The sequence below is a fragment of the Corvus moneduloides genome, chromosome Z (assembly GCF_009650955.1).
Source record: "Corvus moneduloides isolate bCorMon1 chromosome Z, bCorMon1.pri, whole genome shotgun sequence".
Lineage (NCBI taxonomy): Eukaryota > Metazoa > Chordata > Aves > Passeriformes > Corvidae > Corvus > Corvus moneduloides.
Window position 1 is genome coordinate 63830234 of NC_045511.1, and position 18508 is coordinate 63848741.

Sequence of the window (18508 nt, forward strand, 5' to 3'; positions counted from 1 at the left end):
TTTTAACTGGTGTGTAAACATAGGTCGTATTAGTGTGTTGGGTTTAAGTTTAAAATTTAATAAAGGAACTTTCAAAGTGGAAAAAATGACAGGTGAAAAAATAACTTTTTTCTGAGTAAAGATGCTCAATTCATAGTTCATAGGCTAGGCGTTGATGTGTCACTGGTACAGAAGTTTGTAGTTGTGAATTGGATTGCTTTTTTCTTCTAGGCATTTAAGAGAGAAAACATCATTGGCTGTAACATCTAGCGGATGCTATGGGCAGGAGGATGAGAAAGCAACAGCATGCATTTCTACAAGACGTCGTTCCACACCTCGAAATTTAGTAGGCTTGTCAACAGGCATGTTTGAGTCTGTGATGGTTCAGGTTCTAAGACAAGAGGAGCAACTGAGAGCAAAAGAGGAAAAGAGGTAATAAGAAAAACTGCTTTGCTTTAGTTTTAAATCATTATATTGTCCTAAAGATATAAAGAGGCTTTTTAGCTTTTTGTAAAGAGGCTAGCTCCTTATGGCTTTTTTAGGTAAATAAATGTTGTGGTGCTCTTACGGTCTTAAGTTCATTACTTCAATACAGTGCATACACAAAGCAAAAAATTAGTACCACTTCCTTGAAAAATTACTGAAGTCATTTAAGCTTTGAATTAAATTACAGATGCTCTTATTTTAGTGTTGTGAAACTTCTAATATTAACTAAAAGCATCCACAGTAATTTCCTGCTGATGCACTTACAGTTTCTCATACGTATCCTTGGACAGTTTTTCATGCAACAATTAGATTAAAAACTACCAGAATGCTTAACTACAGTCTAATTTCATGATCTTGTCACTGCTTCCCTCACTGACAGCCAGAAGCAAATTATCTTTGCCAGTGCCACTGCTGTTACCCCACTGATTTGGCATTTCAGCTTGTGAGTTAGGTAACAATTTTAGATAGTACTTGTAAATAACTCTGAGATTTTGTGGTCTTCTTAAATTTAAGAGATAAATAATTCTATGCAGTGTTTAATGTTAATATGTTTCACTTTGAGGAAAGTGAAGCTTATAAGTTTGTATACTTTAACAGTAATTTGAGTGACTGTCTGAACATGGAGCAAAATGGTAAGACAGTATTTGCTTTAGGAAGCAAAATGTTTCTAGCTTTTTTCAAAGTTTACAGCTTTGTAGACTTTTTCCCATATGTAACCAGCTCACTCTTAATTTTGCAGGTAATCTTCATTTTCAACAGATTTGGAGCTTTATGGCTGACTTGACTGTTAGTACTTTTTTTCTCTAGAACTTTCTTCTTTCTTCTAAGCCACTAATCTTCTAATAACACTTCGCAAAAAAAAAAAAAAGCACAAAGATTTGTTTCTTTGGTAAAATTCTCTTGATTTTTGCTCAACTCTGTGTTCTAGAACTCAGAATTTGATAACAATTTTATGGAAAAGGACATTTTGATTGGATTTTAATTCACTGATAGAGTCTGTAGAACAGTTTACCAAACAAAGTAAAAATTATGCTTTCATACACCTGTTTCAAGCACATTGCTGCAAAACTGTAGTAATTAACTGGTAAATCTGTGTATCTGGATATACTCAAAAGTCCCAGAACCTGTGCAAAGGATGGTTGATTCTACAGAATGTTCCATGATAACAGAAAAAGACCATGACTAGCTTGCCTCTTTACACCTTAAAATTTTGAACCGTACCACTTATTAAGAGGCAATAAAAATCTGTCAGTAGATAGCTGGTTCAATATTTTTTTGACTCTCCTGACCTCCTCAAGTAATCATGCTTTGGATATCTTGTCTAAGTTTTCTTGCCTAATCGCACCATGTTTTCAAAGTAATTTGGACCTCTCTGTACCAATTGTTTCCCAACTCACCAAAAAAGTTCCCAAAGTACCTTTTTCGAGCAGTTTTATGAAAAGGGCTTGGAAATTGGAAGGCCTATAAAAGGCATTGTACATTTCCAGTGGAGATCACATTTTATAGTGTATATAAATTTTCAAAGTGATGCATATATAAATGCACATACTTTCAACACTGTTTTTATTTGAAAATGTATTGCAACTTTCTAAACTTACTTTGGCTTATTGCTAAAGTATGTATTACGTTATTAAGAAGAGAAAATGGTTATTCTACTTTTTTTTTGTTTTTTTAGAAATCTGGTACACTGAGGTTGGAACAGAAGAGGTACTTTCTAAACAATATGGAAGATTGCAGCCTTGGGTATTTTAGTTGGAGAGCACCGTACTGACAGTTATGTTTGGATAGGCAGCACTTGCTCTTCACCCAACTTTCAGATGAGTTATCAGGAACATAAAGAAAAGGGCTCCGTTTCTGGCCATCTAGTGGGTGACTCAGTGTGCTTGTACTTACTAGCCATAAATTATCTTAGTTTAGAATGTCTAAGAGTTGCATGCTAAGAGTTGCATGCTTTCAGTCCCAAATAAATAAGGGTATAAATGCAAGGGCCTTTCTACATAACTTAGCCTCATAGCTAAAGAAATTGTCTGTTGAAGTCCAAGTTTATATATAAATTCTTTGTTTTAGATGTTTAGGTACTTTTGTAAGACACAGGCATCTTATGATGAGAATTAAATAAAACTAAAATTAAATTTAAATATTCAAAAATATAAACAAATATTATAATGTATATTGTACAGAAATAAAAATAAAATACAAATTAAATTAGTAAATTAAATCCTTAAAATAATGTTTGATTATTTCTTCCCCACAAAACCCTTGAAATTGATTTTGTGAGCTTTTTTCAACTGTATATTTTGGAAGAACATTCTGAAGTGGGATTTTTATCTTCTCTTCTGCATTTATCTTCAGGGAAATTCTACTTCAAATCCGTTAGTTACTGTTGTTATATAGGTATCCTTTGTTGAGAGTTCTCTTTTTCTTGTAATTTATCCATTTCTTGCACAATCAGTTACACTTTTCTTTATGTAATGTTTTGTAAATTTCTCCAGGGGATACATTCATAATAGTAGACTCAACATGTAAAAACTGAGAAGATATCATTGCAAAGCTGATTTCACTATTTTGCACCTAATAGTTTTTGTACAGCGGAAAAAGCACTTCCTCTCCCGCCAAAGTACATATATGACAACATCTGATTTACTATTATTGTCAGTCTTGTTTTTAAGCATTCCTTTTGTTCAGTTGTTGTAATTGTCAGAATACTGACTATTTTTCGAATTATTAATTACTTTTCTATGAGTTTCTACCCAGTTGCTTGGCTACATGCTAAGTAAGTAACAAATCAACTAGTTTACGTATTAGTTAACAATAAGTAATTGTGGAATTATTTTATAATTGGAAATGCGTGACTAGTTAGATACTGAAGTATAAGGTAGATTCCTACTGAAATTTTCAAAACCACCAGTGAATGGCAGATAATTAACTGGTTGATTTCAGTGGGAATTAAGTGTCTGTGTGGCTTTAGTTTGTTGAAAATTATGCTAGGCAGTTCTGTGTCTTTACCATCTCTGAAAACATGATCCTGGGATAAGTTTCAGACATGGTCATTGAAACATTTAGAGAATTGAATTCTGGCTGCAATTTGGTAATTTAATTAAGGAAATTGTGGAACAAGGTATGCCTATATAATCAGTTTTGCTTTTTATGAGGATGTTAGTATGGAATTAACTGGATTCTATGAAAAAATATAGAGTAAGTAATAATATGATTTAAGATATTGGGGGTACAGAAATAAGGTTGCATGGGCATCTCTAAATTTACTATCTTCTGACTACTGAATCTTGGCTTAATTTAGAATAATATGTATTGCTAGTCTGTATGTAACTTTCTGCTTTATTTTTTAAAAGAAAGTTTGAAAAAACAAGTTATTGTAGAATTAAAACAGTTGTCTGTATCTTGTCATTAGATTCCAGTGTTTGACCTTTTACCAGTGAATCAACACCTAAGGTTAGAAGTGATAATTGGGAGAACAAAGTAAAATCTAATCTTTGTCTCCTTTCCTCACCAAGAAGTCTCCTGTTGCAAGCAAGAAGGAATTTGCTGGTGATTTGTGTCTGCTGCCTTAAATAAGGGAGGAAATTATAAGAAAAGTAGGGAGTTATGTCTGGACTCTCTTTTAGGTGTTGTCTCTACTTGGGTATCATGTTTGATGGGTTTTAAGGTCAGATGCTGCACGAGAGCTGCAAAACAACTGATGCAGGTGTGTTCTAGAAATATGGCTGTTGTTAGTCTAGGAAAGTCAGCTTCACCTTAGAATAGTTCTGCTATTGCTGGAAGTCCAATACATATCTGCAAACATATTTCTGGTAAATGTAAATGAAAGTATGAAACAACAGGGTTTTTTACAATTGCTGTCGGCATAAAAGCCAAATTTGTATGTTCAGAGAATTTCTCAGTGTAAAGATATTTGTGCCGCTAAAATATCAAATGTCATTCTCTTACCCCTCTCTCCAGTTTCTTTCTTCCTTCACCCCTGCTCCCTTGCCCTGTCTCCTATTCCCTCTTTACTTCCTTTTATCCTCTTGAAAAAAACCACCCCAGGAAAAAGCTGTGCCCTCCAAAACATGCTAGCAGGAAGACTTCAATAATGAAGATATGAAATTTTTTATTGAATGTCTGCTGAGAATGGAATGACAACAGATACGATAAAACAACAGTGTAAAAACAAGGCAAAATTTTTACTAGTGAAAAAACTTATATTTTTCTTTTTAAAGAACCTTTTTAAACGTTCTTAAAAATGATACAGTAATTGTAATTTTATCTAGACAGAGGTGAATCTAGAGTATTGTATTTATTTTGATAATCCTACCTTGATTTAAATTACTACTTGGTAGGAAGTTGAAACTCTTTGCAAAGATGGTATTTTTGCATCAGCTACAGCTTTTTTTTATTAGACAATACTGAAATGCTATTGTTTCTACATATGTTCCATCTCACCATGTACTCACTAATTTAGTCTCATTTCCATATTATGTTAATAGGTTTCACACCTTTTGAAGGCAGGAGGTTATTAGGAAGTATGTCATACATTTAGGAGGAGTGAGGGAGTGGGATCCAGGAGTGCTATGAGATTTACATTTGAGACCACTTCGTGCTTAATATCATTTCTCCCTCTGCCTCACTTGGACATTAGTTATTTTTATTTATTATTTTCAGTTATTTTTATTTATTATATCAATGCAATATTAGCACATTGAAATAGAACATAAATCAGAATAAAATAATGCCCACTTTACCTGTGCAAGTAGTAACGGTTGAATTTAGTGGTTTATTCAGCAAGAATGGCTAGTAAGATTTTGTGCTGAAAAGTGGGATTTTGTCTTTATATTCCATTCTTTATATGTCATAATTTATATTCTATTCGATGCAGTTAATGCTGCATTGGGAGTCTGAAGTTAAGAATTTACTGACCTGTTTGCTTTTACCTTTTATGTTTTACATGAGTCTGTCTTTCTGCACTTACTAGATGTTTAAATAACAAGAATGCATGTATGTGGTATTAAAAATTTTTGTTCCAAGTATGGTAACAAGTCACTGAAAATTTAATTTGATTATAGAATATAAAGTATTCGGTGGAATCGTAACTGTATTTTATGTTATTTTGCATACATATGGCATGTTTCTCCTGTGCTGATACTAAAATATGGACTAAGCTAGGTTTGTTGCATTTTTTACATTGTTAAGATAGCTAGTCAATAGTTAATGCTTGAAATGCATGCCCTTCAAGCTAGAAGCCACTATTAGCGTCATGTTGTCAAAAGAAACATTTTAATGTATCATTTCTCTTTTGCTGAATTTGGAATGGATACATGACATTTATTTGCTACTTTTTTATGAAGAAATAAAATTGGAGGTTTGCAATTTGGAAATGAGTATGTGTAAATTCTGGTAGCAGGTCACGTTTGTGTAAGAGTTAGATTATAGTTTTTACCAGTGATAGAAGCTTCAGAGAAAAAGGTAGGAGAAGCTTAGGATGAGCTCTAATAAATTTTCTGTAAGTGCAGCTGTATCCTAATCCTGTCTTTTGGAATCTGGTCGTGCTTTCAGGCAAAAATGTTAGTGCAGCATTAAAGAAAATATCCTTCTGTTGGTAGTCTTTGATATTTGTGTGATTCATGCAGATATCCAGTTTTCTGCTTTGGAAATAAATTAACATATATTCTGTCTTAGAGATGGTAAGCTGCATGTAATTGATTATCTGAAATGGAAGCATTTCTTTTTCTGACATTTGTTGCCCTTAAATTTCATGATGAATTTAGAAATAAAAGCAAATAGACGTTCCCAGTCTATCATATGAAGTTTACATATTGCTGTCATGTTTCCTCTTGCTAGTGTTTTGTGTGGACTCCCAGATTACTCAGAAGTTTTTAGAGGCCTCTGATTTCTGATAACCTCTTTCTCTGAATGCACGTTATTTCTGCTCTATCCTGTTTTTTAGATAGGGGGACCAGAGCTGAATACATTTTTTCAGGTGAGGGCAAACCAATTAATGTAATAACATTTTATTTTCGGTATTATTTTCCATCACGTTCTTCATGCGTCCTGATACTTGTTTCTTTTTTGACCACCATTGCAAACTAACTAGTAGCACACCTTTGGGTGGGAGGGAAAATGGCTGTTGTGCATTTAAGTGAAGGAGTTTGTATGTACACTTGTGGTCTGAGCAAGGGAGGTACAATGCAGGTGATGCAAGCCACAGGGCAACCATTTGAAAGCAAGATTTACCTGGAATTTGTTGGATGGTTTGTTGGAAACACTTAATTCTGATAAAAAGGGGTTGGGGAAGGAAATACATTTTTGTTAAAATCCAAAAATCTAAAGAACTCAGACTATTGATATTTGCCAGGCTTTTTTCTAACCTTTTCCCCTTTTTTAAACTAGTGATGATAGAAACAAAAGACTATAATTTCCCATTTTGGTCCAGTGATGTGTTGTGCACTGCAAAGTAAGACAAACTGAAGTAAAACTTTAGTTTTACTGTGCCCTTTATTACTTCAAGAGAAATATGTTTGTCATACTGTAGTTTTGGGGTTTTTTCTCCCTCATTTCTTTTTGTTCACCCAATATCTGAATTTTCATGAAATTTCTTTTAATAGGCAGAGAGATCAAGAAAGAAAAGAAGCAGAAGAAGCTACTCAGAAAGAAATAGAAGAATGGGAAAAATCACTTTTAGCTCAAGCAGCACCTACAAGGATGGAGACAATGTGGGAGATTCCATCTATTGGTCATTTTCTTTGTTTAGCACAACAGATTTTAAATTTACCTGAAATAGTATTCTATGAATTGGAACGTTGTCTTCTGATGCCTCAGTGTAATGTTTTTTTATCTAAAATAATGACTTCTTTGTTAAGTCCTCCTCATCGCAGATCTACATTACATCGCAGGCCTACATTTTCCTACAGGACTTGGGAAGCAGCACTCAGAAAGAAAGTGCAACACTGGTATACCATTGTAGGGCAGACTGACAATCCTAATGGTGCTGCAGAAAAACTTGGATTATGTCCCCAGTTTTTCAAAGTGCTTGGAGAAGTTAATCCCTTGGGGGAAAAACCATTTCATGAGCTACCATTCTACCAAAAAGTATGGCTGCTAAAAGGTCTCTGTGACTTCGTGTATGAAACACAAAAGGATGTTCAGGATGCAGTGCTAGGTCAGCCTATCCATGAATGCAGAGAAGTAATTCTTGGTTATGACTGCTTGGAGAATGCATATGTTCACTTTCCACAGTTCTGTGGTGCAGATGTTCGAATTTACAAACAAAAACCTTTTCAGGCTCCTGAATTCCCATCTCTTCCCATCAAAGTCAAAAAAGTGCCACGTATTAAATCAGAAAGAGTAAAACATGAATACGGAAGCAAAAGCAATGGGGAGATCAGTTCTGCTGGTAGAGAACTGCTGTGTCATTCCAAGACAGAAGGAGAGAAAAGTATGGACTCCATTGTTACCTGTCCAGAAAAAAAAACATGTTTAGGTAGCTTTAGAGTCACTACAGAGGAGATGAAGATTGACTGTGAAATAAAAGCCTCAAGAGTTTGTGACATCAAAAAACCTGGTTGTTTTATAGAGAACTTCAGGAATTTGATTACTTCAGGAGAGATTGTTCATATGGGTGGTCACCCTAGTTCAGAAGAAATAACAGATGTGGAGAATGGACAAGGTTGCACTGAAATGGCCAGAGTAAGGTCTGAGCTGAGTCTGTTAGAGGAGAACACACTGAAAGCTTGCCAAATGCACGTCAACGGCACTTATAATGACAACCAAGACAGAAGTTACCATGAATCTACTAAAGAAGTGGTGCTAGAAACCTCACTGCAAAATAATAGGAAACTAAGTAAGATGCTGGCAAAAAAAAAGAAAAAAAAAAAAAAGAAGTTGAAGGATATTCTGAATGAAAATCTACAGAGAAAACTTGATGACTTGCAAAGAAAGCGTGAGATTCATCTTCATTCATTCAAATCATATAAATCTGAGATCCAGAACAAGTTGTTTATAATTAAAAAGAAAGCAAAACATAAGAAGCACAAGTCTGGTAAGTCGACGTTTTTACTTACAGTAAAAATTAGGAGGACACAGATTTTTTAAAAGCTTTTTTCCTTAGTTGATAAGTCTACATTTTATTTTGTGAAAAAGCAGAACCTTATTGCATTAAACAACTTGGATATTAATTTTAGAGTCAAAGTTACTTCCCTGATAACACAAGCATATAAACCATCAGCTGATTAAACTGTAATTAATTTGCAGAATGTATATTTAGAGAACATAATTAATTGGAAGAGTTCACTTGTTGCAAAAAATATTGAGGAGAATGAATGTGACTGACTGGTTAGCATCAGAGAGTGTCACTTGAAGGCATTTTATGGTATGTTATATTACAGTGATTGTAGAAATGTTTCTCCCCTTTTTGGTAATACTACTGTTGGGGTTTTAGTTTAGTCTTAGTTTTTTTTCCTGTTAAAGGAATTTTCTCCCATATGCATGTTGCTAGGGGACAAATAGCTGTACTTAAGAAAGACAAAAAAGGGAGTGGGGCGGGCCTGGCTACTCCTTTGTCTACACCTGGATGTGGGGTCAGTTCGCTCTGAGCGTCCGGAGAGAGAAGCTGCAGAGAAAGGAGCTGCTGCTTCTTTCTTGTTGGCCGTTCTTTCTTCCTGCTGGAAACAACGCCGGGACCCCAAAAGCCGCTTTCCCTGCCCTGCTGGAGACCGGGCTGTGGCTGCCCTGCCCCGCTGCTGCTTCGAGCTTTCGCTACGCTGTAGCCCTGCTCGCCCTGCCTGCCTGGGCCTCCGTGGGGTTCTCCCATCTGGATACATCTCATCTGCCACCCGGGATTTGCGTCCGTCCCTGCCGTTCCAGCCTGCCGTTCTAGCCTGCCGCTCTAGCCTGCTGTTCCTGAGACCCCGGGATCAGCTGCCCAGGGGTTTGTGAAGCCTTTGTTCCATCCTTCCTGGGATCCTAGGGCACCAGAGCCGTGGGTTTCCCGAGCTCGCCCCGGAGCGCCCCCTGCAGCCGCGGGGGAACCATCGCACCTGCCCTGCTCACCGGTAGCCGCCAGCGCCCCTGCCGGCTGCGAGCGGAATTGCACCCGAGGGGAAATAGCCTGACAGCCGAGAAGGCTGGCACTGGGTTTGTGATTGCTGTTACTGCCATAGTTGTTGTTGTTTTGTTTGACTGGTTATATACATATATATATATAGTAAAGAACTGTTATTCCTATTTCCCACATCTTCACCTAAACGCTCTTGATTTCAAAATATAATAACTTGGAGGGAAAAGGGGTTATATCTGCCACTTCAAGGGGGGCCTCTGCCTTCCTTAGCAGACACCTGTCTTTCAAAACCGAGACAGATCTTGGCGCCCAATGTGGGGCCTGAGGGCATTAAGAGATAGAGGTGAAAAAGGAATAACAGTTCCTCGATAACTTTATTTTGTGTGCTGGATATTGGAACCTTGTTAGGCAGCACTATGTGGTCTAGTTTACCCTGGTTTGGGTGGCATGTAGCCGTGGCTATATTCTTCCCCTTTGCAGCTCCTTACTTGAATATGGGTCCTCTGACTAAGGCTACCATTGCTGTTATCCAGCTTGCGTTATGGGTCGAGAAGGTGAGGAATTCATGGGTTTTTAACTTCCTCCGGAATGTGGGCACATGGATAAACGGCTATCACACACTGAGCACATGTTTTTGGGGTTATGTTAACAATGGTACCTTCTGTGAGGAAATGACACCAGGGGAAGTTTTCTCCCAACCCCTCAACCAGTTCTTTGGGCTCACCCCATCAATTTTCGAAGGGTTTAAATTCCCTCTGAATACTAACCATCTGCTGCTGATAGGCCTACTCTATTTAGCATTCAAGGATAAGTTGAGATTGGCTTGGATATCTACCCGGACACCAGCCCCAGAGACTAGAGATCCTGCCCCAGAACCTGACATGGCCCCAGAGAGTAGAGTTCCTACCCCAGAGCCTGATCCTGCCCCAGAGCCTGACACGGCCCCAGACACTAGAGATCCTACCCCAGAGCCAGAGCCTGCCACAGCCCCAGACACTAGAGATCCCGCCCCACAGACTGATACTGCCCAACAGTCCACCTCAGAAATGGACTACCCAAACTGGGTGGGGGTACTGGCAAAAGGGATGCAGGAGATGTGCCAAGAGATGGGTCAGGTGCGCCAGGGGATATGCCAGGAGATGGGTCAGGTGCGCCAGGAGATATGCCAGGAGATGGGCCAGGTGCGCAAGGAGATGTGCCAGGAGATGGGCCAGGTGCGCCAGGAGATATGCCACTTGCTAAGGGAATACACCTCCTCAGCTAGTGAAAAACCCTCTCCCTGCCCCAAAGAGGGTGAGTCCGATGGTGCAGCAGTGGAACCCACGGATGTTACAACCGTCCAGGCTTCAGCTGAACCACAAGGACAACCACAGCCAGCAGCAGTCGCCCCTGTGCAAAGGAGGAAGTATAAGACCAAATCAGTACGACCAGTTAATGATGATGGGCAACCAGGGCCCTCACAACCAGCAGGAGAGCCAGAGCCAGAAGTCATCACTGAGTCCCTGTCGCACGACAGTCTCCGTGCTATGCGAAACGACATTGTGCGAAGGGGGCGTGAGCCTTATACCACCTGGCTGCTTCGGGTTTGGGACCTTATGGGCACAAGTGTGCAACTGGATAGTGGTGAGGCAAGGTATCTGGGATCGTTGACCCAGGACCCAGGTGTGGACCAGATATTTGTGAGGGAGCCAGGGCCTCTCTCTCTTTGGGAGCGGCTCTTAATGAGTGTGAGAGAAAGGTTCATTCACAAAGAAAGAATGCAGGAGTATCATCATAGAATGCAGTGGAAGACACTCGAGCAAGGGATCCAGCAGCTAAGAGAGGTGGCAATATTAGAGGTACTCTTCGGGAAGGATGGACAGCATGATAATGACCCCGATAAGGTCAGGTGCACAGGACAGATGATGTGGAACCTGGCAAGGCTAGGGCCATCACAATACACCACCTTCATTGCAACGATTGATGCTGACAACAACCGAGAAACAGTGGGCTCTGTTGCCAACAGGCTCAGGCATTATGACAGCATGATCAATGGCCCGCTAAAAGCTCATGTCTCTGCTGTGGTCCAGGACCTCAAAGAGGAGATGAAGGGGATGAGGGAGGAGATGAGGGAGGAGATGAGGAGGGTCAGTGTGGCACCAGTGCGAGTCACAGGCCCCCAAGTCAGAGCCCGTCGTCCCCCTGCTAGAGAGAGAGGGTACACCCCACGAGCTGAGCTGTGGTTTTTCCTGTGTGAGCATGGGGAAGACATGAGAAGGTGGGATGGGAAACCCACCTCTGCCCTGGCAGCGCGGGTGCGTGAACTCAAGGAGGGAGGCGCTAACCGAAGGGGTTCCGCTAAGGTGAAGGTAGCCTCAGCCTCCCGTGACCGAGCTGCCAGGCATTACAGAAGGGAGGATGATATGTCGGATCCCCTTGAAGGTACCTCGAGCATGTACGCCCAGGGAAAGAATGATAACCAGGGCTAGAGGGGCCCTGCCTCTAGCCAGGAAGAGGCACGGGAGAACCGAGTTTTCTGGACGGTGTGGATCCGATGGCCTGGCACATCAGAGCCACAAAAATATGATGCATTGGTTGATACTGGGGCACAGTGTACTTTAATGCCATCGGGACATGTGGGGGCAGAACCTGTATCCATCGCTGGGGTGACCGGGGGATCACAGCAGTTGACCCTTTTGGAAGCTGAGGTGAGCCTGACTGGGAAGGAGTGGCAAAAGCATCCGATTGTGACCGGCCCAGAGGCCCCGTGTATTCTGGGCATAGACTTCCTCCGGAATGGCTACTACAAAGACCCAAAAGGACTCAGGTGGGCATTTGGGATTGCTGCTGTGGAGGCAGAGGGCATTAGGCAATTGAACACCTTGCCTGGACTATCTGAGAATCCTTCTGCAGTTGGGCTCCTGAAAGTGGAAGAGCAACGAGTGCCAATTGCCACCTCGACAGCGCACCGCCGGCAGTATCGGACAAATCGAGATGCTGTGATCCCCATCCACAAGATGATCCGCGAGCTGGAGAGTCAAGGGGTGGTCAGCAAGACCCACTCACCCTTCAACAGCCCCATCTGGCCTGTGCGCAAGTCTGACGTGGAATGGAGATTGACTGTGGACTATCGTGCCCTGAATGAAGTGACTCCACCGTTGAGCGCTGCCGTGCCAGACATGTTGGAGCTCCAGTACGAGCTGGAGTCCAAAGCAGCGAAGTGGTACGCCACTATTGACATTGCCAGTGCATTCTTCTCCATTCCTCTGGCAGCAGAGTGCAGGCCTCAGTTTGCCTTCACCTGGAGGGGCGTGCAGTACACCTGGAACCGACTGCCCCAGGGGTGGAAGCACAGTCCCACCATCTGCCATGGACTGATCCAGACTGCACTAGAAAAGAGTGAGGCTCCAGAACATCTGCAGTACATTGATGACATCATTGTGTGGGGGAACACCGCAACCGAAGTGTTTGAGAAAGGAGAGAGAATAATTCAAATTCTCCTGCAAGCTGGTTTTGCCATCAAGAAGAGCAAGGTCAAGGGACCTGCCTGAGAGATCCAGTTCCTGGGAGTAAAGTGGCAAGATGGACGACGTCAGATTCCCACTGAGGTCATCAATAAGATCACAGCAATGTCTCCACCGACCAACAAGAAGGAAACACAAGCTTTCCTAGGCGCTATAGGTATCTGGAGGATGCACATTCCCGAGTACAGCCGGATCGTGAGTCCTCTCTACCTGGTTACCCGCAAGAAGAATGATTTCCACTGGGGCCCTGAACAGCAGCAAGCCTTCACTCAGATCAAACAGGAAATTGCTCATGCTGTAGCCCTTGGCCCAGTCAGGACAGGACCAGAGGTGAAGAACGTGCTCTACTCTGCAGCCGGGAACAATGGTCTGTCCTGGAGCCTCTGGCAGAAGGCGCCTGGTGAGACTCGTGGCCGACCACTGGGATTCTGGAGCCGAAGCTACAGAGGGTCTGAAGCCAACTACACTCCCACAGAGAAGGAAATCTTGGCAGCTTATGAAGGAGTCCAGGCTGCCTCAGAAGTAATCGGCACAGAGGCACAACTCCTGGCACCCCGACTACCGGTGCTGGGGTGGATGTTCAGAGGAAAGGTTCCCTCCACGCATCACGCCACCGACGCTACTTGGAGCAAATGGATTGCCCTCATCACGCAGCGCGCCCGAATTGGAAACCCAAGTCGCCCTGGGATCTTGGAAATAATTACAAACTGGGCGGAAGGTGAGACTTTTGGGTTATCTTCTGAAGAAGAAGAGGAGCAGGTGACACGTGCCGAAGAAGCCCCACCATATAACGAGCTACCAGAGAGTGAAAGACAATACGCCCTCTTCACTGGTGGTTCCTGCCGAATTGTAGGCGCTAGCCGGAAATGGAAAGCCGCTGTATGGAGCCCCACACGACAAGTTGCACAGGCTACTGAAGGAGAAGGTGGATCGAGCCAATTTGCTGAGCTCAAAGCTGTCCAATTAGCTCTGGACATAGCTGAAAGAGAGAAGTGGCCAAAGCTCTACCTCTACACTGATTCATGGATGGTAGCCAATGCTCTGTGGGGTTGGCTGGAAAGGTGGAATAAGGCAAACTGGCAGCGCAGAGGAAAACCGATCTGGGCTGCTGAAGAGTGGAAAGACATTGCCACTCGGGTAGAGAAGCTATCCGTGAAGGTCCGTCATGTAGATGCTCACATCCCCAAGAGCTGGGCTAATGAAGAACATCGTAACAACAAACAGGTAGATCAAGCTGCGAAAATAGAGGTGTCCCAGATAGACTTGGATTGGCAACATAAAGGAGAACTGTTCCTAGCTCGATGGGCCCATGATGCCTCAGGTCATCAGGGCAGAGATGCCACCTATAAGTGGGCACGAGACCGAGGGGTGGATCTACCCATGGACAGTATCTCCCAGGTTATCCATGATTGTGAGACATGCGCTGTGATCAAGCAGGCCAAGCGGGTGAAACCTCTGTGGTATGGTGGGCGATGGTCCAAATACAAGTATGGGGAGGCCTGGCAGATTGATTACATCACACTGCCTCAAACCCGCCAAGGCAAGCGCTATGTGCTCACAATGGTAGAAGCCACCACTGGATGGCTGGAGACCTACCCTGTGCCTCACGCTACTGCCCGGAACACCATCCTGGGCCTGAAAAAGCAAGTCCTTTGGAGGCATGGCACCCCTGAGAGAATCGAGTCTGACAATGGGACTCATTTCAAGAACAGCCTTACAAACACCTGGGCTAGGGAACATGGCATTGAGTGGGTGTACCACATCCCTTACCATGCACCAGCAGCTGGGAAGGTTGAGCGGTGTAATGGACTGCTTAAAACCACCTTGAAGGCACTGGGTGGGGGGACTTTCAAAAACTGGGAGATGCATTTAGCAAGAGCCACCTGGTTAGTTAACACTCGAGGTTCCACCAGCCGAGCAGGCCCTGCCCAATCTGAACCCCTACAAACAACAGACGGGGATAAGGTTCCAGTGGTGCACATGAGAGGTATGCTTGGAAAAACTGTTTGGGTAAAGTCTGCCTTGAGCAAAGACAAACCCATCCGTGGGGTTGTTTTTGCTCAGGGACCAGGTTGCACCTGGTGGGTGATGCAAAAGAGAGACCCGATGCTTACCTCAAGGGGACCTTGTTTTAGGGTGAACTACCCATGGCTCTGTACTTGTATCAGTATCAGCATGTATATTTGTATATAATTTGGGTAATGCATAGATTTATATGGTTAAAAAAGTTAAGTTTCATGTAACATGTTAGTATGGGAAAAAATTCGGGGTGGATAATGTTGGGGTTTTAGTTTAGTCTTAGTTTTTTTTCCTGTTAAAGGAATTTTCTCCCATATGCATGTTGCTAGGGGACAAATAGCTGTACTTAAGAAAGACAAAAAAGGGAGTGGGGCGGGCCTGGCTACTCCTTTGTCTACACCTGGATGTGGGGTCAGTTCGCTCTGAGCGTCCGGAGAGAGAAGCTGCAGAGAAAGGAGCTGCTGCTTCTTTCTTGTTGGCCGTTCTTTCTTCCTGCTGGAAACAACGCCGGGACCCCAAAAGCCGCTTTCCCTGCCCTGCTGGAGACCGGGCTGTGGCTGCCCTGCCCCGCTGCTGCTTCGAGCTTTCGCTACGCTGTAGCCCTGCTCGCCCTGCCTGCCTGGGCCTCCGTGGGGTTCTCCCATCTGGATACATCTCATCTGCCACCCGGGATTTGCGTCCGTCCCTGCCGTTTCAGCCTGCTGTTCCTGAGAGCCCGGGATCAGCTGCCCAGGGGTTTGTGAAGCCTTTGTTCCATCCTTCCCGGGATCCTCGGGCACTAGTGCCGCGGGTTTCCCGAGCTCGCCCCGGAGCGCCCCCTGCAGCCGCGGGGGAACCATCGCACCTGCCCTGCTCACCGGTAGCCGCCAGCGCCCCTGCCGGCTGCGAGCGGAACTGCACCCGAGGGGAAATAGCCTGACAGCCGAGAGGGCTGGCACTGGGTTTGTGATTGCTGTTACTGCCATAGTTGTTGTTGTTTTGTTTGACTGGTTATATACATATATATATATATAGTAAAGAACTGTTATTCCTATTTCCCACATCTTCGCCTAAAGGCTCTTGATTTCAAAATATAATAACTTGGAGGGAAAAGGGGTTATATCTGCCACTTCAAGGGGGGCCTCTGCCTTCCTTAGCAGACACCTGTCTTTCAAAACCGAGACAGATCTACAACTACCTTATTCAAATTATGAAGAAACACGGAGTAATTACATGAGATCATAAATCTAAAATCACTCAGTGGAACTGTGCAGTCTTAGGTCACCGAACAGTACTGCTTTGACTGTGGGCCTGATTGAGTCCAACAATAGGGATGCATCAGCATCAGATTTTATGCTGACAACATTTTTGTTACAGAATTGGATAGCATCTAGTTAAATGTTTCAGGTGAGTGATATACAACCCAGATTTCAGTTAACTCACTAGAAAATTTTAAAGGTATTTGCAAACAGTAAAGTTACAAAATCCTTAAGTCAGTTTGAATTGTTCAGGTAGCTGTAGTGTTTTTGATGTCAAATGAAGCACCAAAGAAGCTTCATCCTGTTGAGTCCTGGGCTAAGTTATCTGTGCTAGATTTTAGCAGACTCCTTCAAACATTATATTTTTTGAAGTGTGAGGTTGCTCTTCAGAATGGTGTAGACTGACAGATAAATACTGGATTTCATCTGAAAAGCAGAAAGCCAAAACCAAGAATCCGGGTGACAAAAAAATGTCTTCTGAAGAGTAAGAAGCTAGCCAAGATCTGCTGGCAGTGCATTTAGCTAGAAGTCAAAATCTAAGGCTAAGAGAACAAGTAATATTTAGATCCTAAATATTTGCACTTAACATCCAAAGAACTGTTTTACCATTTAAATCATAAATTTCTCCTTCCAAAATATTTCACTGCCCACATCTAAACAGAGACTTTAGGAGTTGCAGTTGAAGTTCATATATGTAGTATTCAGGGAAACTAATGTATTTTACATTCACCTTTGTGACTGTTAGTTCCATAAATGCATCAATGTTTTCATTCTTAAAACCAGGCAAACTGAATAATAACCCAAATGGCAAACAAGGACTCTAGTTTATGGAACTGTTGTTCTTTATCTCCTGATATGTTGAGGCATTTCCCATCTTATTCTGACTACTTCTTCATTTGACCTTGCTGGAGAAAATTTTGCGATAACTTTACAGCATTGCGAGAAAGCACTTTTCTTCCTATGGTTGTTAAATGTCCATTGCTCCTGTAGCTGCTAGGCTGAAATGGGTAGGATTGGATTCAACTAATGCTAATACCTTCTTGTTTTGTAGTATTTCGTAATGTTTAAGGCTAAGTAGTAATTCTTAAAGATTGTCTGAAATTAAATCTTCTATTTAAAGATTCCCTTACAATGTAGAGCAGAAAAAGTGATTTAGTAAATCTTGTTCTGAGTCCACAAAGACACTTGATTTAAATCTGATCCTAACCGTAATAACTCTTTACAATGTTCTTTAAATGAACTGTACTCAGTGAGTAGAAGAGAACATCAGGAATGTAAAAGTGAATACCTTTCATTAGTTTTCAACAATTTTTTTTTCCTGCTGTTAGTTGTCTTAGGCAGCTAAAAGTAACTGAGTCACAGTTTGTGTTTCTATTGAGATGATTTGCATACTCCTGACTTGCTGTGGCAGTGGTACCCATCATGAATATAGAATGGTCAGACAGTTTTTTCCATCTGAAAACCTCACAGAAATATTGTGAGCAAAACTTACTGGAGAATACAGCTATGTTACGACCTTTACCATAAGACACAGTTTTCTTACAGTTTATGAAAAGGTGTAACCACTTTACTGAATCTATGTCTTTGAAACAAGGTGATGGTTATTAATTATTGTGGCAGTGTTCTGTGTCAATATTATTGACAGAGTAGTACTAAACATAATGGAAAGACAGAATCAGAGAGAACAGTTCTGTAAACAATTGCATGCTATGCATTCATTTTTGAATGTTATTTTCTTACTGGAGTTAGATAAATAAAAGTTTCAGTGCAAGGCACAGTACAAGAGCATGAGAATCCTACAATTGCATGTTTGAAAAGGGGATTGGATGAAATTCAGAACATCTGTAGGGTTGAGAAAATAGGAGGGACCAGAGGCTATTTGAAATAACTGTGATGTGCGTGAAACAGAGGTTGAAGTAAGTGTAAATTGAATCTCTTTTTATTCCAATTGGTATAGGAAACACCAGTACAGCACACTAGTTTAGAAGAACCTTGGTTGTAAATTCCATACCCTGTACTCATGCTCTGGAAGATTCATAATAGTCTGCCTGCTTGAAGTCCATTTTACTATATATTTTATTTCTTTAGAGTACCATTGCATTTTGTGTGTGAAGTCAAACATTGCTTGAACGTAAGAAAATAAATTTAACAGCCTTGCAGCAACTTTGTAGTGCCTAGTTTACTGTCCTTGGGAGTTTAATCTTCAGAAGTCTTTTGGAGACTTTTCTCTTCAG

At 41.8% G+C, this 18508-nt stretch overlaps 1 protein-coding gene across 4 annotated transcripts in view; it reads left to right on the forward strand.

Moving 5' to 3' along the window:
- KIAA2026 (KIAA2026 ortholog) overlaps positions 1-18508 on the forward strand; it is a 67564-nt gene that overhangs the window by 2916 nt on the left and 46140 nt on the right. For all 4 annotated transcript variants that reach the window (XR_004237854.1, XM_032097635.1, XM_032097636.1 and 1 more), the window contains exons 2-3: positions 211-411; positions 7065-8497. Coding sequence is in view for 3 of the 4 variants with exons in the window: in XM_032097635.1 (XP_031953526.1) it covers positions 211-411; positions 7065-8497 (1634 nt within the window). In the remaining variant the exon portion in view is untranslated. The remainder of the gene's footprint in view (positions 1-210; positions 412-7064; positions 8498-18508) is intronic.